This window comes from Bos mutus, chromosome 4 (genome assembly GCF_027580195.1).
Source record: "Bos mutus isolate GX-2022 chromosome 4, NWIPB_WYAK_1.1, whole genome shotgun sequence".
Classification (NCBI taxonomy): domain Eukaryota; kingdom Metazoa; phylum Chordata; class Mammalia; order Artiodactyla; family Bovidae; genus Bos; species Bos mutus.
The window spans coordinates 80,972,310-80,997,376 of NC_091620.1; the positions used below are offsets into that span (position 1 = coordinate 80,972,310).

At 37.8% G+C, this 25,067-nt stretch overlaps 1 protein-coding gene across 6 annotated transcripts in view; it reads right to left on the bottom strand.

Moving 5' to 3' along the window:
- The window catches only part of CACNA2D1 (calcium voltage-gated channel auxiliary subunit alpha2delta 1), a 524,891-nt gene extending 504,165 nt beyond the window's left edge, over window positions 1-20,726 (bottom strand). For 2 of the 6 annotated variants that reach the window (XM_070369704.1, XM_070369702.1), the window contains exon 1: window positions 20,197-20,725. In XM_070369704.1, coding sequence (XP_070225805.1) covers window positions 20,197-20,291 — 95 coding nt within the window. In that variant the 5' untranslated portion in view covers window positions 20,292-20,725. Of the gene's footprint in view, window positions 1-20,196 lie in introns of all 6 variants that reach the window. The other 4 variants (XM_070369707.1, XM_070369706.1, XM_005890243.3 and 1 more) reach the window with 3 other exon arrangements.
- Between the last annotated feature and the right edge of the window lie 4,341 nt (window positions 20,727-25,067).

A 25,067-nucleotide genomic window follows, 5' to 3' on the forward strand; every position in this document is an offset into this window, starting at 1 on the left:
TCACAAAACTATCAAAATGAAAACTGTTGAACTTGAATGCTGGAAACTCTGATTCATTATAGTCTTCCCTGGAAGTAAGTGCCTTTCTAACCAGTTTCTGGTACTTCATTTGCCCTAAGGTGTCGTTTTTAATTTGTTCTGAGGTGTTTCTACACTAGATCTGCCACATCTAAGTCAAACTTATCAAAGTAAGCTGCCAGCTAGTTACTCTTACAAGTTGTCCATAATGCCATGATTTTAAACATGAAAATTCATAAGCATCACCTGGCAGGGCTGTTAAAAAGCAGGTTCCTGGGCCCACCTTAGATTCTGAGTAAATTCATGATGGATGCAGATGGTCTGTGGAGCACACTGACATATGCTATCTTCTTCAATACAGGCTACAGTAACGTGGAATCACACAACAGAAAATTCTACAAGAATCAGACTTTCTCTAATTTCCATACAACAGTAACTTTTTATTTTGTTTTATTTTGGGGTTTTGTTTGTTTGTTTGTTCTTAAGTTTTATTGCAGTATAGTTGCTTTACAATGCTGTGTTGGTTTCTGCTGCTGCTGCTGCTGCTAAGTCGCTTCAGTCGTGTCCAACTCTGTGCGACCCCATAGACGGCAGCCCACCAGGCTCCCCCGTCCCTGGGATTCTCCAGGCAAGAACACTGGAGTGGGCTGCCATTTCCTTCTCCAATGCATGAAAGTAAAAAGTGAAAGGGAAGTCGCTCAGTCATGTCTGACTCTAGCGACCCCATGGACTGCAGCCTACCAGGCTCCTCCGTCCATGGGATTTGGTTTCTACTATACAGCAAAGTGAATCAGCTATATGTATAAATATATCCCCTCTTTTCTGAAAGGCATAAGTTTATTAAAACAAAGACTGGAATAAAACTTTAAAGGATATTTTTAAAAGGACTCCAACTTCATCATATCTTCTCCTAACTTTTATTTTCATTGAGAAATTGTGCAAGGTTAAGTTTACATTTTTCTAGGTTCTGGCTTAAGACAAGAACCAGGTAATCCCATCTTCATTTCTGATTCTACCTCTAGAACTTCAGCATCACTAAACAGATGTTGAAACACACCACTTTAAATACAAGTTTTAAAACCAGTTTATGTATAAATAAAACTTTGCTTCTGACTGTCAAATGAAAAATCATGGATGGAGCATAAAACCAAGAAAGAGCTTGTATACACCTGTTCCATCAAGGAAGGAAGAAATATAGTGGCAGAGAAATAGCAAAAGAGAGGCAGATGGACACAAAAGCACATTTCAACACAGTTGGAGACTGCCTCCATACCACTGAATATGACGCTTGTCAGTCCTAAGCAGCTCACTCGGAGGAAGGGCGGCTCAGATGGAATCAGATCACGTGTGCATGCTGCTGCTGCTGCTGCTGCTGCTGCTGCTCCTGCTAAGTCGCTTCAGTCATGTCCGACTCTGTGCGACCCCATAGATGGCAGCCCACCAGGCTCCCCTGTCCCTCAGATTCTCCGGGCAAGAACACTGGAGTGGGTTCACGTGTGCAAAGGTGTGCCTTAAATGAAATCTAATTTAAAAATTGAGGACGGTCAGGGAAAAAAAGAATACTGCAGTGACTTTCATTTCTGGGCCATCTAAGGTCAACAGAATAACCTCTCAGATTAAAATAAAAATTTTATTTAATTTTAAGCAGCAAAGGTTCTGTTTTTCTTGTTCATATAGTCTTTAACCATATTTTCCCTACCTATTGTTTCATGTAGCTCTAAGAAACAGCCCTAACTAACCCCTAGCCAAAGCTGCTCACTACGAAGATAATACTTTACTTTCAGATGTGACATTTAAAAGGCAATGACATCTGGTTCTAAATTTCTAGCCATATTTTTGGCCAAATTGCAAATATATTAAATTACATTAAAATATTCATGTATGAAGGTCATCTCAGCAAGATATTTTAAATGATATGCACATAAAATGTAATAATTGATATTTCATTGCAATAATAACTATAATGGTTACCAAGGTGTTGGACAATTTCATTGGTAAGATTTCAGCTGATTTCTTAAAATCAATGGCCTTTGTAATGTGCTGAATTGAACATCCTTTTCAAGAAATCTTTCTTCAAACTACATAGAAACAGCTACAATTTTTACTATGTAAAATTCATGAAGTTTTAAGAATTTGTCAACAAGGTATTTTTTGTGAGCTTATCCTGAAAGTCATTTAAAAGAGATTACCATTCTGGGAAGTTTAGCAAGAGTTTGTCCAGCACTGTTAAGACTGGTATTGTTCTTGACCTGACATCCCAACTATTAGCTGAAAGAAGCAACATCTTTATAAAAAGATCTAGTGTAATTCAGTTCGTTTTAAGTAATCCACTAAAGAACATTAAGAATCCTTTAAGACATTCTTAAAACATATAATTCTGACTTTTCAGGAAGCTAATTTCTCAGCAGTCTGGAAAATTCATATAAAAATCCTTGAGACAACTGTTCAGGAATAAGTGTATAGAGAAAGATATTACTCAGAAGGACTGCAAGAAAAGACAGAAAATAAAGAGCAGCTAATCTTATTCTGCCAGTCTACTGATATAATTTAATATGCCTCAGTTTTGTTAGGTAAAATCATATATGTAACTTAAGGACATCTTTGGTAACAAACTGTCAGAAAAATCTCTAATTGAACCAACAGAAAGCAAAAATATTCTTGTCCAATAAAGCTTTTTAATATACATGTCAACTTTAGAGTGCACAGACGCATACGGAGTAAGTGAATTCTACAAAATGAAAAAGTTCTTGAATTTTCATTACTTACTAAGTGAACATTTGAACCAAAGATAAATGGCACATTGCATTCTTTGGAAAAAAAAAATTGCCTTTTGCAAGAATCATTTTGATTCTGGATGTTATTCAACACAGTGAAAACGTTTATACTTTTATACTTCAGCAGACACTGAAATCTGAGAAATAGGTAGACATTTTTATATAGCCTCAGCCTCAGAGACCAACTACACCTAATACATATAATTTTTTAAAGACAAGGTAAGGAAGGGGGAAAGGAAAAAAACCTCACCTACCTCAGGAATGTTTAAGATGTTTTCATCTTGATTCTGGGACATAAAATCTTTGTAAAGTAACAATTTTGTGTCCCTCTGTTTTTGAATATATCCAAATAATTCCATAATCCATCAAAAGGGAATACTAGTTATCTTCACATGAGTCCTGACTTATTGAAATGGTCCTAAGAAGGGTATGCAGCCCATATAACTTCATTACAGTACCAAAATATTTGCTTTACTGATAGCAAATGTTTAGACCTATGGCAAATGGTAAATGTTCTAAAGAAAACACATTAAAAGTCAAATAAATTTGCTTGTGAAGAACATAAAATGCCGGTAAGGAACTACAGCATGTAACAATGTGAAACTGGTAGCTCCTTCCAAACCAAAGTATTACGATGACTTTGAGAAAAAATGCCATTTCTATCTAATAGCCAAAATAAAAGATAAGCATTAAAGTAGGACATATCACTTAAAAAAATCTTTTAATGTGAAAACCTTCAATTTTGGGAGTTTTGTTTCTTTTTATGCCACTTTAAACTGAAAACATTTAGTTACCTTAAATAGCCAAATCAATTTAACTAGAGTTATTCAGATTACACTCTGCAAATCCAGCTCAGGTAAAGTACAGAAACGAAGGGTGTTTAGACACTTTGATAACAGTCTGAAAAAGTAATGTTATGACTACCGAATATAGTTATTTAAAAACAAAGATTCATACCTCTCTAAATCTTATTTTTTTACTGATTTTCATTGTATGCTAGAAAAATACACATTTGCAATGAATATGAAATTTACAAAAAATAAACAAACTGTGTTCCTTTAGCACAGTTAGTGTGAAAAGCACTGAATTAGACAGACAATTACTTTGGCCAGAATCTCGTCATGTTAGCAAATTAATTAGTGTTAAAGGTATAACAAGACAAATCCTGAATAAATTAGACAATCAGCAGTACTTCTAAAACAAAGTCAGTAGGCATACATGGTACAGAGCAAAGGCACACCTACATGCAAGATAAGAGGGGCCTTTTTTTTTCCAGGTAAACTTATTAAGTACCCAGTACTTAGGTACTGTGAAGAAGTATCTTATAATACTTTCATTGAAAAGCAGAAGCCACAGCTATTCACCTGAATCTAGTCAGTGAAGAGGAGAAATCACGTATGGATGCTTTCAGTTACATATGAACATTCCTGCATTAATACTCTGTAACGGGGGCATTAGTTAGAAAACATGACCATACCATAAATACATATAAGCAAAACTAGATGCTGATTAAATTTACAGAATCACCTAGTTTATTCAGGCAGGGAAAGGCACACAATTTAGGGAGAGATCTAAGATTTCATAATGCCAACACACTCCAGTACTCTTGCCTGGAAAATCCCATGGACGGAGGTGGCTGGTAGGCTGCAGTCCATGGGGGTCACTAAGAGTCGGGCACGACTGAGCAACTTCACTTTCACTTTTCACTTTCATGCATTGGAGAAGGAAATGACAACCCATTCCAGTATTCTTGCCTGGAGAATCCCAGGGACACAGGAGCCTAATGGGCTGCCGTCTATGGGGTCGCACAGAGTCAGACAGGACTGAAGCGACTTAGCAATAGCAGCAGCAGCAACTTTAATTTAGAAGTAACTTGATCCTTTACATTACAAAAGAACTCTCTTATAGTTTTTTCACACATTTATTAACAATAATTGTGCAAACTGGCTTAAACCACAGTACAGAGAACTCTTTTCTTTGTAGAGGGTGAAAAGTTCAGCTAACTAACTACACTAGTAATGAGCAGTTAATGAGCTTTTGGGATTTGCTTTCCTGACTCCTGATGGGATGGATCAGCACCAATGTGGCAAAGCACAGATCGCCTGAGGCAAAAATGATGACAGTTATCTGAGTGCTTCTTCAAAGTTTGTGAACATCTTACGTAGAAAGGAGTAAGTTTCCCCATTTTCTAGTTGTTAGTGTTTATATGATGGTTGTCTAATAATAAAACTCAAGGGAGGAAGAATTCTGAGACAGCTCGCGTGCATCATCCACACTCCTGGTGCAGGGGTGGAACCTGGGATCAAGAAGGGCTGTCACTCCCATGATTGTTATATGGCTAAAGTGAAGGAATTCTATAGATATAATCAAGAGTGCAAATGGTCTAACTTAACTAATTGAAGGTCCTTTAAAGAGGGATTGGGACCCCTTTCTGATTAGAGATCTTACTGCTGGCCTTGGCCTTGAAAGAGTAAACTGCCATGTTGTGAGAAGACCTCTGAGAGGTCCCTGTGGAAAGGAAGTGAGTGGCCTCCAAGAGCTGAAAACAAACAGGAAGTGGGGAAGTAGTCCCACAACCACAAGCAAGCATCCACAACCACAAAAGCCTGAAAAAAGAGCAGAGAGCAGCCCTGGAGAGGAATGCAAGCCAGTCAACACCTTATTGCAACCATGTGAGACTTTGAGGAAAGGAACAAGCAAAGCCATGGCTAGACTCATCACCATGGAAACTGTGAGAAAAGAAATGTCCATTGTTTGAAACCACTGCATTTGTGGTATTCACGACACAGAAGACATCAAACTAAAATAAACACATGAGTCTAGATTACTTAATTCTAAACAAAGGATTCATTTTCTCTCTCAATCTCCACATAAAATGCCTTTACAAAGATTCTGTTGGTTTGTTTCATTCACTATACTTTAAACGAGTGGTCATGGTCAGTATTCAATCCCCTTTGTATAGTCTGATTCACATCTTTCTTGCATAAATCATGAGGATTTAACTGTTTCTCTAACTTCTCTCATTTAGGAATTTCCTTACTATGCTGCTGCTGCTGCTAAGTCACTTCAGTCATGTCCGACTCTGTGCAACCCCATAGACAGCAGCCCACCAGGCTCCCCCGTCCCTGGGATTCTCCAGGCAAGAACACTGGAATGGGTTGCCATTTCCTTCTCCAATGCATGAAAGTGAAAGTGAAGTCGCTCAGTCATGTCCAACTCTTCACAACTCCATGGAGCGTAGCCCACCAAGCCCCTCCGTCCATGGGATTTTCCAGGCAAGAGTACTGGAGTGGGTTGCCATTTCCTTCTCCATTCATCACTATGAGGAAAGCTGGTCAACTGGGCACAACGGAAGGCCATACTTCATGTGATTCTACACACATACCTCTTTGAAACTTTAAGATGTATAATGAGCCCTAATATTAATTCTCCTTGAAAAATTAGATATTTTAAACAGTACAATTGAGTTCTACTCTTTTAAAAACACTCATAATATTCATTTATTCCATGGGTAATGTATGATAACGTGGTTTTTGCTCATCTTAAAGAAAATGAAAGCACTATTCTATGTTACACACAATTATTACTGATATTTAAAGTTACCATTTTCAGACCATTTGCAACCATTACTAGAAATATATTATCAAATGAGAACATCTAGGGTGTATTTCACAGAACCAAAACCTCATATGTCAATAGGCCACTAACATTATTTCTCTGCACGCAAGAATGCAAGGTCACTGACCTCCTTATATATTTATTTGTGGGCCCTTCAATCAAATAAAGAAAGGAGTCTGAGACCATATCACACTTAAGTACAAGTGGGGATAGCACAGAGTTAAAGAAAAAGGAGGAAAACATCAAATTTTACCACTTTTGCTATCAGAAAGATTATTAGAGAGATACTAAAATGTGGGGGCTGGAGGTGAGAACTCTTCAGAAGCATCCTTACCGGCAGTGGAATACTTGGGTACCAAGAAACTTCTCATTTATGCTCAACAGACACGTGAATGCAAATGCATGACAACTAAGACCAACTTGTTCAGAAATGACTGGACGGTGAGTAATTATAGAAAGGGCTAAAGCCAGGAATTCTTCCTTACAAGATACTGGTGGAGGCAAAAAGGAACTCAAGTCACCTGACTCCACTAAATTCCCTTGCTTCTAGTCAAATTATATTTTCCAGTGCTTTTTTTGTGCCATACTTCATATGAATTAGCATTCTTAATTCTCACAACAACCTTATGAAGTTTTAGCAATGAAAGAGTTAACTTGTTCAAATGGTAGAGCTGATCTCTGAACCCACACTATTGGCCAACCAGGCAAATTCCAGGAGGGAATTAAGCCCTAATATTCAAAAGCATCCATTATTAACTTCACCCTATACCTTTGGAATGGTCACTAAATAAACACAATCATTATCTGTTCTGTGGTTCAGATGAGGAAACCTGGTTAGGAAGGCTACAACCACACCACAAATGATCACTTTCTAGAATTCAGAAGTACTTAACAGTCACCTCAAAAAACACAGCTTCAATGGCACTCAGCATAGAACCAACATCTAATATTTATAAACTATGTATATATGTGTGTTTATACACATTTATAGTTTTTTATATATATAGTTGATGCATTTCTTTGTAAAGATTAAAATGCAATACAGAAAAATACAGAAGAAACATAAAAATGAAACTGAAGAAACATAAAAATGAAATTGAAAAACAGACTCTGAGCAACCTTCTGAACTCAGGTTTTAGATCCTTGTGTTTATTATAAAAGCAGAAAATCCCAGGAGCCAACCTACATCACTTATAGGGGAAAAAAAAACAGAGGTGTAGGACCAAATCCAAAGTTTGCAACCTTCAAATCGCCCCTGTCAGGATCATTTACACCCAGGGTCTCAGCTGGCTTTTACACACCACACAGACAGGTTGCGTCACCTCTGATAATTTAAGGAGATAAATGACCTCATCTAATTATCATGCATGGTTTGCTCTGTGATGAGTTACCATTCCCCTATGTTTATTTATTACCATCAAGTATTACTATAAATTTTAAACAATTACTCACTAGCAGATCTTAACAGCATGGATCAACCCCCTGGGAACTGAGCTACACAGGCACAATAAAATTTCACCTTATGAAAATTAATTCTGGTTTCTACATTTACATCGACAGGAAAATCAGGTGTTTTGAGAGACAACCAAGAATTCTACATGTTTAATTTAGAGCAATCTGCACACCCCTCATTGTGCCCATCCTCCTGAGGCTTCACATGGCCCATTTGTTTATCTCTCCTAACATTTTCACAGATGCAAATTTAAGTCAATTCTAATGTAATGTAATGGCAAAGAAGGGTTGGTATTTTTAAAGTGACAGACATAATAAGAATTTTACACATTCCTTTCTGTAGCAAATGTCAAAATGACTGCCATAAGAAGGCAGGTTCCTGGCATGGAACACTTACTGTTTCAATGGTTATCCTCAAGTCGTGCTCATTTGTCGTTGGTATTAAAACAGTTTCATCTAAAATATCTCTTCCCTCCATAAATCGATCAAAAACGTGCAGCAGAAATTTAAGTTTTATTTCTACCAAAATGGGAAAAGTATTTGTGAAAGGCTAGGCTCCATTTATATTGTAAAGTGAAGGGGTGGGGTTCAATGAGTTTAACTAATCATCAGTTGGATGAGTCAGACGAAAAAAATTGGCCTTTTTCAGTACGCTCTTGGCAGATTTTTTTTTTTTCTGACTTATGTGTTGGTTGCTAAAAATGCAACTGGTCTCAATTTTACTATTCTGTGCTCGTTCAGTTTTCAGGGTTGTCTGGAATCATTTCTATAAACATCATAGACAGACTGCTTTATTCACTTTCAAATATTCTGTCTTGAAACTGATAACTCCCATCTTTGACAATGAGAGGTTATCAGGGGCAAAATTATGACAATTAAAAATAGACTCAACCTCCTGTGGCACAGAACTCATACAACAGGTGCTGGCTGAAATGCCAAGATGAAGCACATCAAATCCCTTGCGGTCCCTGCTTTCTTTCGGTCCCTTTTAAGATACAGGTTGTGTCCTGAACCTAGAGACAAAACACTTCCCTCACTGGAATCCACTGCATCTCTTCTCATTTCCTCTTTATCATTTAAGGCTACACAACTTGTAAGGAGAGACATTTTTAAGGCCAGCTAAGCATCCCTTTTCTCATTCATTTTAGTTTTTTCTGTTGGCCCAAATGATGTATTAGTACAATAATCTAACTCACTAACCCTTAGGCATCGATTCATGACCTCTTGAAGGCAGAAAAAATAATATGTGGTACAAATAATAAAGCCTGGCTTTATTTATTTATTTATAAAATGGTCCTTCAAGGTTCCCAACGCATCCTCTCATGTGATCCCCATAATGGAATACCGTGATTCAAGATTAGCTTAATATTACCCTTGATCTGCAGATAGAGGAACTGGACTTATTGTTAATTCTGCTCTACTTTACACTGACTCCTTTTCCCCCTTGGCCTCCTTGTTAGAATATGCAGCCAGCCACAACTTGAACAGGTAAGATAATGGATGCAAAGACATCCAGGGTACTGCCAGGGAAAGGCAGCAAAGTATAGCAGGTAAGCATAGGACTCTAAAATCAAGCTGCTTGGGGTCAAACTTGATTCCTAAAAAAACTCAGAAAACTCCTTCATACTCAAAACTTAACATTCCTCACCTATAAAATAGGGATAATACTTATTTTAGGGAAGGGACTTAAAGGTTAGATGGATTAAAAAATAAGCAGAGTATTAATTCACAGTGCCTGGCATTCGAGAGCTCAAAAATTAAATTATAGAAAGCAATATTACTGAAAGATAGCTGTGAGTAATTATTAGTGTCCAGACATTCTGCAGGTAGAGACATCAAAATTAGTTCCCGCAAACTGTGACTACCTATGGAAGAGAAAAAAGAGTAAAGTCACAAAATGGCAATAAATATCCACCCTGATTCTCCTCTTCTCTTGTTAGAGACCACAAGGGTAGTTTCTTCACACTGCCGTGGGACCAATGAGATCAAGACTGATTCTTAGATCTGCCAGCGTTTGTGATCCTAACCATTCAGTCAGTCATCTGGGAAATTCAGAAAACTGCTGAGATAGCAGTTGCCAGTGATTTTCAGACCTTCAAGAGACCTGAGATGCCTCTGTATGAGTTGACCAGGGACATGCTCTGCTGGAATATTCTGTCAGTGGTTTGCTGTTATCAAATGCACTTTTTTTTTTAAACAATCTTGTTTCAATTCAAATTTCTGCCCTCTGCTAAAGAATGGACATGGGATTGGGAGGTGCAGGGAAGCACAGGCAGAGCAAGGCTGTAAACCAGCTGTAAACTGTTCCTATCTGCCAAAAAATCTATAAGTGAATAATGGTAAATTGCCCCAAACAAGAACTATTTGTTTTTGTTTGTTTGTTTGTTTCCTCTTCCTTGATATTTCTGAAACATCTTTCTATCGTAAGCATATACACTTATTAAAACCAATGACATTTTGCAAAACTACATGGATCTTCGGGATGATAATCTCTACTTTAAAAAGAAAAGAAAAAGAAACAAACATTGTTGTGTCCAAAGGAAACACAGTGACATACTAGAGTCTTGTTACTACCAAGGAAAGATAAACTCTGGCCTGTATATCTCAAAATGTGAACATTACTAATGTCCATTTATTACATTTCTGAATGTCATGTCTTCTTGAGAATGGAATACATAATTTGGAACAATCCTCCAAAAACATCTCCAGTATATTAAAAGTGCATCTATCCTATATTCCAACCATCTGTTTTAATTCTCAGGGCTGTTTCATATTTCAAAAGTTACTTTGTAAGACATTGTTTTTAGTCTTGATCCCTTTCTCACCTGCCTTGGTCAGAACATTCACCCATCAATCATGGCCTCTCTCATCCCTTTCATCTCTCTGCCATTTGGTTTCCTCTGATATGCTTAAATTTCCCTCTGGTAACACTTATTTAGTTGTCTCTACAACCTCTCCCTCCCAGCAGATGCCTTTTTATAAGAACTGCCTCTTCCTCTATCCATGGTACTAGCAATTGGCCTGTTGCAATGCAATACCTCCTAACGAGATTTGACCAGGATGGGAGAAGTGACCCAAGCTCAGGCAATCAAAACCTTTTTAAATCCCATCTCCTGATCTCAAATTAATGGGCTATTGATGACTATCTGACTCATATTCAGATTACCAACACATCTTCTTTAGCAGGCTATGTTTTGGACTTCGATTCTACTCTCAAGCTGGTTCAAAGTTTCAATGGGAAAAAAAATGTAAATCCTTACAGCCATTCGACAAAGTGAGCTCCAGGAAGCAGATAAAGCCTTAGCAAGGAAAGGGACGAGTAAGGAGTCAAAGAAAACCAGAGGCTAGAACAAGAGATGATCTTGATAACAGCTCCACCCCTTTCTGCAACTGGGGGCATATTCCTCCTGCTGATTCCCATAACTGAGCATCCAGTTTCACGACCGTTGAAAAATATTTCTCTTTTTGGTTCAAGATAGTCCTGTAGTTTTCTACTACCTGCAATCCCAAGTAACCTATTATAACTCCTACTCTTTAAGCAAAACAAAAGAAAGCCAAATCCCTTCCATCTTCCTCTAAAGTTGCTCTCTCTCTCCCTTTCCTCACATTGCCAAGTTCCTTGAAAGAATCTGCATTTGCTGCCTTCATATTCTCACTCTTCACAGCTTCCCTGGTGGCTCAGACGGTAAAGAATCTGCCTGCAATATGGGAGACCCAGGTTCAATCCCTGGGTCAGGAAGATCCCCTGAAGAAGAAACAGGCAACCCACTCCAGTATTCTTGCCTGGGAAATCCAGTGGACAGAGGAGCCTTGCCTGGGAAATCCCATGGACAAAGGAGCCTAGAGGGTTACAGTCCATGGGGTCACAGAGTCAGACATGACTGAGCGACTACCACACACACAACAACTCTTCAAGGCACGGAAGCCATGCTTGCACCCAAAACATGCTACTGAAATTGCTGTCATGTCAGCAAAGGTCTGGTGACTTCCTTAAAGAGCCCATCGTCGACCTCTCTGCAAAATGAAACTGTAGATCAAGATTCATCTTTTGAAACTCACAGTGCCTATCATAAAAGATACTAAATAGATATTTTCTAAGTAAATGGAAGGATCCATTTTCAAAGATACTCATTTTGCCTCCAAATCCCCTTCAGATAGGTATTTCTAACAGCTTAATAGTCATCTATAGAGATGCCTCAATGTCAAAATGCCCAACAGCAAGCATGTTACCTCACTCACCACCAACTTGCTGTTCTTTCTGCATTACCTTTTAAAGAGCTTGGAGGACTTCCCTGCTGGTCCGGTGGTTAAGAATCCCAGGGACATAAGTTCAATCCCTGGTCCAGGAAGATTCCCACATGCCATGGGGCAAGTAAGCCCAAGCGCCACAACTACTGAGCCCACCCTCTAGAACCCACGTACCACAACTACTGAAGCCTGTGTGCCCTAGAGCCCATGCTCTAAGACCAAAGCCCATGCACTGCAACAAAGAGTAGCCCCACTCACCACACCTAGAGAGCACCCACGGACAGCAACGAAGACTCAGCACAGTCAAAAGTAAATAAAATTTAGAAATAAAGACCTTAGAGCCATCTCTAACACTACTCTCTTCCCGATTCCCCCAACCCCATAACCAACAGCACCTGAATATGCACCTCTAAACTACGTTTCATCCCTGCTCTGCCTTCCCACTGCCACTCTTCTCCTTGTCTTTCGGCATCTCTCGCTCTAGGATGGTCTACTAACTGCTCCCATTGTCCCTTTAAATAATGGTCCTCTTTAATCCATCTTCCACATACTATGATTTAAAACCCATGACTTTTATTTTTAATTACAAAGTCTTAGGATGAAAACCAAATTTGTTTGAGAAAACAGAGCTGGGCTACCACACTGCCCAACTCCCCTCCGGGTCATGTGAGAAGATAACTCTAATGCAAAAATTGTATAACCTAGCCTCAGACTGATGGTTCAGCCTCAACCTGTCTTCACGCCCAGGAGTCCCATGCCTGACGTGAAACAACCCATGGGTACTTCTTCACCACGCTGTGTGTTTTTCCCTGGTCATGCTTTGTTAGATTCCACTGCTTCACAGGCAGCCTGGAGTTGGGAATGTCTTCCTTGGGTATGCTCTTCCTCAATCTGGACTCCCAGCATGTAACTCCGAGAAGTACATAATTTGCTCTGGATAACAGTAACTGCATTAATTGTTGAATTAAATTACATTTGATGTTAAAAATCTGTGAAGTTGTTAAAAGAAACAGCATAAATCAAAATTATTCTTTAAAAATAAGATGTACTGTGTATCAGATGTCTAAATAGTCTTCAGTGTACTAACTAGAAGCCTATAACCTTCAAGATATTTCATTTCTTATAATCTAATGGAAGAAATTTACTAAGATAATTTTCTTGACTATTAGTATTTAAGCTTTTGATACAGTATTACACCAATGTCTTATCCAATGAACCCCATTTTCCCAAGGTTCTATTAAAAAAAAAGGAATGTCTAATTGCTTCTATTTTTTTAATCTAGACAATTTTATTGTCTTTGGTTTCTCAGGTGAATTTCCAATATATGAATATTTAGGTCAGTAAAATCAAGTATGTGAAGTAAACAGCATTTCCAGGATAACCAAGCTCACATGGAAAATGGGGGTGGGGAGAAAATAAAAGCAAAATAAAATAATCAACTGCCACCTTAGCATCTTTAATGTAATTTCACACTTCATATATCTGAGGGCTCCTTTGTCTGCCTCCACTTAAATACATACCATTCCTCACAGCATATTCATCACAACACTTTTTGATTACTTTTTTAAAACAGATTTTTTTCCCAGTATACCTAAGTGCATTTATTTTTCTGAGCCATTTCTCCTTTGACCCTCAAAATAAAACATTATTAATGTATGACAATCCTTTTATATAGCCTGACAGTATATACCTTAGTCAGAGAACAATCTCGTCAGCTCTTCTCACTCTTTCCCCAATTATTCCCAGAGTATATAGGCAAATGTCAAAAGCAACAACAGTCCAAACCATCTGACAATTCTGATGAAAGTACTTATAATGTATCACAGATTTATCTATGCATCGAAACCTCTAAACAATATCCCTACAGAGAGAAAAATCTAGTAGTAAAAGGAAGTCCCCTGCAACAGAGAGTGAAAATTCAAGTCTGAAGGACCCAAAATTGAGGTCTGGTTACAGGTAACCTGATGGAAAACAAATCAAAAACTTTTTTCTCCAATTGATTTGACATTACATACAAATAAAAATCAAGTATGACTAATACTAATTGTGTGTGTGGGGGGGGGTGGGTAAGGAAAAGAGAAAGAAGAATTGGCAAGTCATTATCTACACAAAAGAATACAGGAATTGTTTTTCATAATTTGCCAGGAGACTACTGCAATAAAATTTTAAGTACTCAGGGAAAAGAACTTCAGATAAACAGATTATTCCCAAATCTCAATCATTTAAAATGGGCAACACCACTGTTTTCCATTGCTATCATTTCTAGCTTAAGCTGTTCTTCCATTTATGATACAGAATTTAAAATCTATCCTAATTTTTTTAAATCCAACAGAAGCATATGGTTAAAAAAAATCAGCAGAAGCAAATGTTAAAATAACATTGAGCCAGAAATATCCCACATTCATATTCAAAGAGACCTTTAAATATTGCTTCATATATAACAGCCTGATTCTGTATTATTGAAATTAACGGTAAAAGTGTGCCAGTTTGTTGAGGCCACAATGTCAATCTTTTCCTTAAGATCTTGTTAGAATCTATGCAAATGGCAAGTTTTAAAGGAGCAATGGAATTCAATTACCACAAATTATATAAAGCCTATAAGAAAGAAAAGTTTAGGTTTTACGAACAAAATTTTAAAACCTGTGCATATTTATCCTTCAACCCTAAAACATGGTGCACCAAATGTTTAATTCTTAAAAATTTCAAGTATCCTATATCTAAATGGTAGAAATAAAATTGCTTAGCATGCAAAGACCTTTTAATAAGCACTCAACAGTTCAAGTGCAATAGTCTCTTCCTCCTTTTATCTAAAAGACAGTAAGCCTATCTTCACAACCACACTTCTTTTGTCACTCATCAGTTGTGTTAATAACTTGTCTAACAGGACCTGAACATTTTGAATAGTTCATCTGATTCTCTTCATGAAATATTTTTAAATGCTGCTGTTATAAAAATATTCTGAATGAGATTACTCCCTATGAACAGTTGTGGACTGGCAGGGAGCTTTCAGCATGCACCTTTGTTAATAAACATCTTACTGAGGTTCTTCTACTCTAACAAGCCACTTGAAGAATTAAGAAAAAAAACGGGTGTGTATACACACATATAGAGATAATAGATACATAAAGATATAGAGACATAAAATACTATGTATTAAATACAATATTAAAATAAGACACTATACAAATTATATAATGATGCAATGCTAATATATTTTAAACCCTCAGAAAAACAAAAAGGTGGTAAATACAGTATTTTTCACAAAGTGCTACCATTTTATCTCAATTGACACCGAAGTCAATCGTTTTTTTTTCCTTAAACTCTGTAAACAGTAATGACACAGTAATTTCCAAGTTTTGTGCACACAGAAGAAAACAAACCATGTGTAAGCTGCATGGTTGACTATCTCGGTGCCGTTTCAAGTTTATTGGAAAGCCACCATATGAAAGCCTAGGGAACAGTTGTAGTACAATGCATAAATAGTCCAGGAAAAGAAAGACTGGCTGACACAGTGTGACACAGTGCCTGATACATACCATATGCCTTAAGTAAACCTGCAATAGATGTCATAGAACAGAGATCAGTTACGCATTACCAGCAACTTACATGCTTTTTGAAATACTATGACAGCCAGTTCTTTTATTACAAATGATGGAAGCTGTCACCTGAATAGCAATGAAATGTTACTTTTTAGAAATACTGAAGCAAATTCTGATTTTTTTCCCCAAACTTTCATCCAAATATGCTCATGTGAGGGTTATGTCCACACATGAAATACACTGAATGAAATCAATAAACTGGACAATTGCCTAAAATATTTCAATTTAACCACTTAAATCTCCACTTTAAGGTTCTAAATAGCTTGACGACACACATTAGGTACAAGATATGAATTCAGAAGAACAGATTACTTCCTTGGATATTTGCATCAGTACTGAAAACTAACAAGAAATTTCTGTGTATGTGTTGTATATAGTGATACTTCAGAGAACACATTAATTAAATAATACAGTTTGTTATGGGCATAATTTCTGTATTAATTTTAAAATTTCTAAATGCATTATTTCTTATGAATACATACTTCTAAATATAAACAGTAAATCTGAATACATAATTTGCATGTGTTATTTATGTTTCTGCAAAACCTAACAACGTATCAATGTAGGAGAAACATTGGAAAGTTGTCTACAAAGCAAGATTTCTTTGAAGGAAGAGAATGGTAAAATTTTACCTATTTTCACAATGAACAATTTGCTATAGTCTCTGATTATATATTTCTTTTTTAAATTAAAATTGGTGAAAGCCAAAGAAAAATAATAAAGGCACATTTTATTTCCTTTTACAAACCATAATAAGCTTAGATTCTTGTACCTTTCCAAATGTTTAGACTATATTCATTTCAACCTGTCTAATGTATATTCAAATGCCAATCCAAACAACTACACATATACCCACTAAAATTTAATATGTTACAACTCATCTGGAAAAATGTATCTATTGTTGCATACTTTAAAGATACACCTGTGGAAAAATGTGTGATGAAACTGATGAGAACAAAGATCTGAGAAAGGGATTTATTAATGTTCATTATTTTTAGATTTTGCTTTACAATCTAATATATTAGCTCATATTTTATCATAAGGTACATTTTGTTCTATATATAGTATGCAAATTAAAATTGCTAAGCCCAAATAAGAATAATTATATCACTTCTAATACATGAAAGAGATATCCATTCCAATGAAAATATTTATTTTTAATAGCCTTTAAATATAAATTTGTCTCATAATACATAAAAAATTTATAAACTAAGTACTTAAACCCCAAGGTCCTATTCTTGTATGAGATGCTATATTTCCTATAGATCCTGTAACTCTTACCAGTATATTTATCCCATTATATAGTTTAAATATATTAAAAATCCCCATATGCCAATGGGCTCTCAGCCAATTATTATGGACATATTGGCATTTTGATATGATGAGATAAAAGTTTAAAATGAATAGTAGTTATAACTAAAAGTTTAAAATGAATAGTAGTTATAACTATGTTTCTTTTTAAAAAATTGGATTTGTAAATAGATTCTAAAATTAGAACTGACAAATTCAAATTAACATTACAATACTGGCTACCATACATAATACTCTTGGGTTTTAAAATAGAAGTGTTTTCACATATGAGCCAAATTATTTCTAGAACGAGAACTCCCTTTTAGAAAACTACATTTTAAACTATCAATATAACATGTGCATACTGTAACATGAAAATTATGTATTTTCCATTTATATACAAACCAATATGCATGAGGTGGCTGCAACCATATGGCATATTTATGTTTTACACCTTACTAAAACAATCATTTCCAAAAGAAAAACCTAAACTAGCAAAAGAACTGTATCAAAATTCCTCCCTTTGTCTGAAAAAAAAGCTATTTTAGTGTTAACTCAGAACAATTTAATCACTAATTCAGAATATGCTATATGAGAATGTATGTTAAACCAGAGAAAATTAAAGAAAATATTTAGAATGATATTTATGTTTTTATAATAATATTTAAGCCCTTATTGTAAAAATTGTAAAAAACAAAACAAAAAACTTTGTATTACTAATTCTAATTCAGATCCCACTCCAATGAGTGCATAATGAATTTTATACTGTTAGTGGCATATTCTTCCTCTTCTGATAAAAAAATTTATTATATTACCTTTTTCTGGAAAAACTAGAATGATCAAGAAAACCAAAAGAATTTACTAATGAAAAATGTGTATAGACAAGCACAATAATTGTCTTCAGTGATGCTGTAATCTTTGTACTGAGTTTTTAATGAACTTCGAATTTTTCCCAAAGATTTGAGATTTATCCTGACAAATACGCCATATGAACTCTTTTTGCAAGAAAAGCAAATGGCACTGCATCATGATATAATTAATGCTACATTTTGTAAATTTCATAAAGTTTACTCAGAAATCTAACATGAAGTACATCTTCCTCAGAAGAGAAGGAGAAATGACTGACTTTTCAAATTAATAATTAAAGATGCAGAAGCTTTATAAAAATAGTATTTCCTACAAGAGACTGATATATACAAAATCTTTTAGGTTTTTTTTTTTTTTTTTTACAAAATAATTAGTTTCAAATTATTTGAAAATATCTCAAATTTTCATTGTTAGAAAATAAATTTAAAATCCTTTGAAAGAAAAGAAATTGTGGCTTTCTAATTCCTATTTTTGCCAACTATTCACTTTTCTTTCTTATCTTTAGTGAATTTCTGACCATGAAAATTTAGCTATCTTAATTTTGGGAAAACAGTTATTGCAGATGTCCTTCTTACAACAAGAATTTTTTACATTAATATTTTACCATGGTCTGTTCAGGAACAAAAGATTGTATTTTGTTGTATCTTTAAAAGTCATAGTTTCCCCCTATGGTGTGATGATGCATTCCCTCCAAATGATAGAAATATTGATAAACTGCCAGTTAAAAATAACACTTTAAAAATCTGTAAACTGAACACACTGACTCCTTTTTAAAGCGCCACTTCTTTGACACAAAACGCAAGCGACTCACTTCAGTTTTCAGTTTATAGGCCAAGCTACAAAAAGACTTAAAAAAGAATAAAAGTGTAATTTCTTAATGAGTGAATAATATTGAAGCATCTTTAGTGTAATTCTTACTCTTTTCACGTTTCAAAATATCCGCTTGGAATATACTGCCAATTAAAGGAAGATCTACAGATGGCATTTACCCTTTTGCTTCATAACAAAAAGGATCTGCTATTATTTTTATGGAAGATTATCTAAAAAATAACATGACTGTAAATCATGACAAAAATATTAGACACTCCCCTTCTCCGGGTTAGAATGTGCATCCTTCGGGTTCTTGCACTGACACCTAATGCAATAAATACTTTAAGCTGAGTCTTAAATAATAACTGCAGGGTTTCAACTAGTGAAGCTTTAAGGTCAGTATACACCAAAAACTCCAGTTTTCAGCACTCTGCCAACAAAGGACAGCAAATAATTCCCAACAGCAAAAATACCGGGAAGGCTACCTTGGGCTTTGTTTTTGTTATGTAAAATGCATTAAAGTGACTCATCCACTTACCATTACCTACTCTTACAAGCTTTAAAGTAGCTTCAACAACCAAAATAAATGCTTTCCCAGAATGCCTAATAGGCTATTCAGCACATTTAAAAATATGTATATATTTTTATGTGCCACTGACTTTGATTCCTTTCTCCAACACGAGAGAATTATTATTTTTCACTCCCTTCCTGCCGTGTGACTATACAGCTACCTTCAAACACTATTTCCAGAACAGCAGCGAGGTTTTCTTAAGCTATTTTAGAAATGTTAAAAATAAGAGAAAAATTGCAGGAGACTCTGGAAAACGCTCAGTCCCTCCCCCCCAAGGAATAGAGGGTTCTATTCATTCTAACAACAGGAACCGCGTGTCTGCCGACACTGTTTCAAATAGAGGGTGAGGGAGGTTGGATGGCAGGGTGTCAATTCCTGCGAGCCCCTGGGGGTGGACAGCACCTCTGCCGCGAGGGCCAAGCACTCCTCGTATCAGAAAGGCTGTCAAGTGCGCCCAGTAATTTGGGACCTAAACGAGTTTGGATACCACAGCAATTAGCATCTCAGAGGCCAAGTACGGGAGAAGTGCATGCTACCCAGGCCAGCCTGCAGTTACTTGTTTGCAAAATGCCCTAGCCAAACACAACTTTTTACTGGAGTCGGTTTGATGAGAGCGGGTATGTGGCTGGAAACTTTTTCCCACAGTGCAGCTAAACTCTTTAAGTCCAAGGAATCCTTTTAGAGATGGGCTGAGGTGCCGGCAAGTCGTCAGCAGACCTTTCCTGGGACAGCCCGGCCCCGCCGAGGCTCCCGAGACGCCGGTTCCGTGCGCATTCCGGCGATGAGCCGCGCGTACCTCCCGCTCGGCCTCTCCAGATCTGAGCCCGGCTCGCTCCCCACCCCCACGGGCAGAAAAGCCCCCTCAACTCGGGAACGGAGCCCCCGTCCTACTTCCACGGCACCCCTTGGCCCGCACTCTCCGCCCTGCCTGCCCGGCCCGAGCACTTACGTGACGGCCGAAGGGAACGGCTCCTCCGACGAGGGGCCGATCAACAAAGATTGGAAAAGTGTCAGAGTCAAGGCCAGCAGGCAGCCAGCAGCCATCTTCGCGATCGAAGATCAATCTGGCTTCCCTCCGGAGCCGGGGGAAGGACCGGTGCTGGAAACCGCGGGAGGAGAAGGAGCAAGGTCCGCCCGGACTACAGGCGTCTGCGGGCTGGCGCGGCCGAGGCTGTGGCTGGGGCGCGGGCTGGAGTGGGGGTGCCGCAGGGGCTAAGCCCGGCGCGGGGGAAGGGGCGGCGGGCGGACCCACTAGCGCGCGTCGGCAGCTCCGCGCCGCAGCTGCCTCGCCTCAGCCGCCATCAAGGGCGACTTTGGAAACAGACCTGGGCGAGCCCGCCGGCGCTGGCGCGCTCTCGCTCCCTCTCGGTTTCCTCCCTGATTTATTCCCCCGATTGCCGTGGAGAAGGCGGGGGGCGGAGGCGGGGGCGGAGAAGGGGTGACGGCACTGGGGAGGGTGGGGGTGGCTGCAGGAATGGGGGAATGGCAGGCGGAGAGACTTGTGGCAGAGAGAGAGGCTTCGTCTGGCTTCTCCGGGCAAGTCAGAGGGAGGTGGCTGGGGGTGGACAGCGGGAGGGCTGGGCGTCAGAGCAGTCGGGCGGAGACGGGCAGGAGCGGCCCTCCATACAAGGCAGAAAGGAACTCCCAAAGTCGGCGCCGGCTTGCTCCAGCCACCCGGCGTGCAGAACGAGAGCGGGGCGGGCCCCGCGGAGCTCCCAGGGGACCGCTAGCCGCTGGGTGGGTATCCACAGGCAGCAGGGGCTCCGGGCCAGCACTTGGCTCGCGTCTTCGGGGGTTATTTTTCCCAGGCAGGCAGTGTTCCCCCGGCCCTTCTCCCAGGCGCAGAATCCACTGCCTGCCTGAGAATCGTGGGGCAGTGATTTGACAACGAGTGTAGGAGGGGTTTATATTTGCATTTTAAAGCACCACTTTTGACTCCCTACCAGGTGGCACTATTTATTTGCCCTGGAGTGCCAGAGGCTAGAGCCTCCGGCGTGGCTGAGTGCCAACTGTGGCAGCGCCGCCCGACGCCCAGGTACCTCTCACCTGGCAAGACAGAGCAAGGCAAGACAGACCTGGCAAGGTCCGGGCTGAGGACAATCAGAGAAGGACCCAATGCTGTAAAATCTTCCTACTCTGGCCATGTGTTAGGTAGGACCGAGGGGTGGAAGGACAAATTCTATACCCGAGGAGCACTGTGCCGCGAGAAAAGCATTGTACTACTTCCAAAAGTCCCCCAAATGCCTGGTCTGGCCTGTGGTCTGCCCTGCCCTGACAAGGTTGCTGCAAAACAAGTTCACTTGGTCCGGATGAAGGCATGAAAAGGGTAAGCAGAAACAGGTGGCAATTTGCGAAACGCGCCTAAAATATGGAGGAGGAATTGAGGGAGAGAGCTAGGGAATACCACTGCGGTACAGACTAGTTTCACCTGCATCCGCAGGCAGGCGTGCCCAGGCCTTCCATTAGAAAAAACAGGTGCGTCTTGCGTAGGCCTCTCGGACCACATAGGCTTCCTTCAGGAAGGAGCTGGTGCACCAGATAAAAAGGTTTCCCTGAACACCTTAAATTATTAAGCCCCCTCTAGTAGTGTATTAGAGCACTTTGACACCATTTCTGATTGGGGAAAAAAAAAAATTACCATCCTGCATATGCCTAAAAGTTGTCATTATGGGAGGCCTGGGATTTTTAATTAGCCCTTCTCTAGTTTCTTGAGATTATGAAAACAGAAAGACCCTTATTAATTCGGAATTGATTTGCCATCTCTCTAAAGGCAATCTGCTCACACAGAAGACTATTAATACTTAATAGCAACATTTTAAAATGTGATGTGATTTTATGATTCTTGACCCAGTGATGTTTCCTCCTCCTAACCTCTCGTGTGTGTGTGTGTGTGTGTGCGCGCGCGTGCACGCCTTGTTTTCTTTAATTCTGTACATATATATCTTGCTCTCTGTTTCTTTCCTCTTATTCTGAGTGACCTCACAAAAGGCACCCCACCGTGACTTGACTTAGTTTGTTTTATGCTAAACCAAGAGAATGGCAGCAGGAGGGAGCAAATGAGCGATAAAGTGGGATGTGATGGAGTAGGATTGAGAACTCAGCTCACAAAGATAGTTTATATAACCATAGATAGCTTTCTTCTCCAAAATTAGATAACAAAATAGTAAAGTCCATCTTTTTTTTTTTTTTTTCCAATTTTTAGTGATTAAAAAGCAAATTTTCTTCCCCAGCATGGGGATTAAGAATGGCAGAATCAGATGCCCATTACTGTCTACATGATATGTTGGTATAATAGCCACACTGCAGAAAAATATTTTAATAAATTCTGAAATAATTATTTCAATAATGACTTCAGACTTCCTACTAAGGTACACCATTTCCAATTTTACATCTTTAAGAGAAAGAGCTTAAGGAATAAAAGAATGTAATAAACTTCTCGAGAAGGTAGTCAGCCTTCATTATTAAGTTCGTTGGCCTTTGAGCCAAATCTCAATTCCTTTGGATCACTCTGATGAAACACTGTGCTCTCTCATTTCTGAAGCTGTTGAAGAAAGATATTACATCTACAGTTCTTTCTGATGGGGTTGACTGTCATCTGTAAGCCGAAATCATTGCTTAATCCTCGGTTGTGTTAATTGCTTTTTATCAATCTAAACCTTTTTAATGATGATATTCAAAATGTGGCTTTTGTTTCTTTTGTATGAAAACTAAACCAAGACCATTTTCACAATACAGCATTATGTGTCAATTGATTAACCATAGCATTCTATAATGTACAGTTTCTGTCCAGTTGTGTTATTTTGGAAAATTTCATGAAGATTAGATCATAGCCTATCAATTTTAATTAAATTTTGCTAAGTCACCAAAATTTGCCATTCAAGATAAAATGTTTATATACCATAAGGATTGATGATAAAACTTGAATTATGGGCTTTAAGTGAGAAAGATATAAGAAACCAGTATCTACTATTCATTTAGGAGGAAATATTCTAAAAAGAAAGTAAAGATTAATGAAAAGTTAGATGTCTGTATTTAATCATTCCTTTAATAAACTTTAAAGATTTCATGCACAGCACTTTTACTCATATTTATAATCTGTCACTTTTAGCTAACCATCAATTGCTATAATATGTAAATGTTTAATTTGTTCATATAATTTCATTTTTATTAAGAATGAACAAAAAACAATATGAATAGAACAGCCATAAAATGTTTCCTCTTTCTACCTTTTTGTTTTAGGTTATACTGTGTGTATTGCTAGCATAAAATTCTATTTCTGTTGGATGTTCCCAATTTTTTCCTTGTATGTATGAGCATGCTTTCTATTATTTATTTTTCAGTAAGTCAAATCTAATTTCTTCAACATTTGAGATTAAGAAAAGGACAAAGAAATTCTAAAAATGGCCTCTCCTCCCCTCACTTTCCCCCCCTCTCATGTACAAACACTAGAAAGGAAAATAATCCTCCTTAGTTAGAAAAGTTTTAAAGGAAATGATGAATTTTTAGTTTCTTGTCATATCTGTAGAAAACTAAGGCAAAAAGTGTGACAAAAGACCTTCTTTTTTTTATATGCAAATAGAGTAAAAGACCTGGTTCTAAGATCAATATTTTTTATATGCAAATAGAGTAAAAGACCTGGTTCTAAGATCAATATATGTGGAAGAATCACATCAGAAATACTTCTGATTTGATGTCCTGTCACGCTGCCTTGCACAGATGTGTGCTGAGGAAAGCAAAGTTAAAGACAAATGGAAAGAAAGCTTCCGCTATTTGTGTCCTTGGGGAATGTTTTCAGGAGATGGGAATACGAAAGAAAGCAACTCAGAAGCATCAATTCCCAGGAGAATGGTTAAGCGCGTGTGGAGTGGTTTTTAAGTCAGCGTTCACATTCAGTACTTTCAAACTGAAGCAGCACATGAAGGCCTTGATACAAAGCAACGTGGAACAGACGCTGTCTTAGATGAACAGGTATGGTCAAATACTTCCCAAAATCAAGACAAATATTTAGAAGACATTTTTCCTTGGCCTAAATAATACACCTGTTGACAGATAACCACATTAAGCTTTTGAGGAAATACCTTTTCTAAAATGGACACAAAGTAACAGTTAAAAGTATTTATTGGAAGTTTATCATTTCCCCACAGGAGTCTCTTGCTAGCAAATTTATGCTAACTTAAGTATGTAGAAAAATAAGCTGTTGCATTTAAAACATCATTGTATCTTCAACAAGCAATAGGTTTAGGCCATTCTTTTTTTCAGTCTCTACTAATCATAGAATTTTTCATTAATTTTTGTTTTATTTTTGCTCTTCCTCTTCCTCCACCATTAAACTCAAACACATCTCAGAAAAAGTCAGCATCTACAGTATGACTTTCCATTAAAAAAAAACAAAACTCAGACTCCAAAATCTAGATTTCATAGTAAGATCCTTCGCCATAAATAGAGGTGGGGTTTGTTGTTTGAACTATAATTTATAACACAAAGTATATAGAATCCATTTACTTAGGCCTACAGAGACAAAAGAATGTAGACAATTCAGTTATTTATCTAAGTATTCACTAACAACAAAAACACAATGTGAAGTGGTTAATAATAAGTAGATAGTAACATTTGAAATAATCAAAGCTAATAACTCTTGATGCTCTTTTTTTGTTTTGTTTTTTAATTTCATGGATGTAGCCTTCCATGAGAAAGAAAGGAAAATCATTTTTTATATTATTTTTCTGACACTAGATTTTTAAATATACTTTATATAATAAAACACCATTATAACCCAGCATATTTCTATGAACATATGGATATGTTAGGGATCAGATTCAC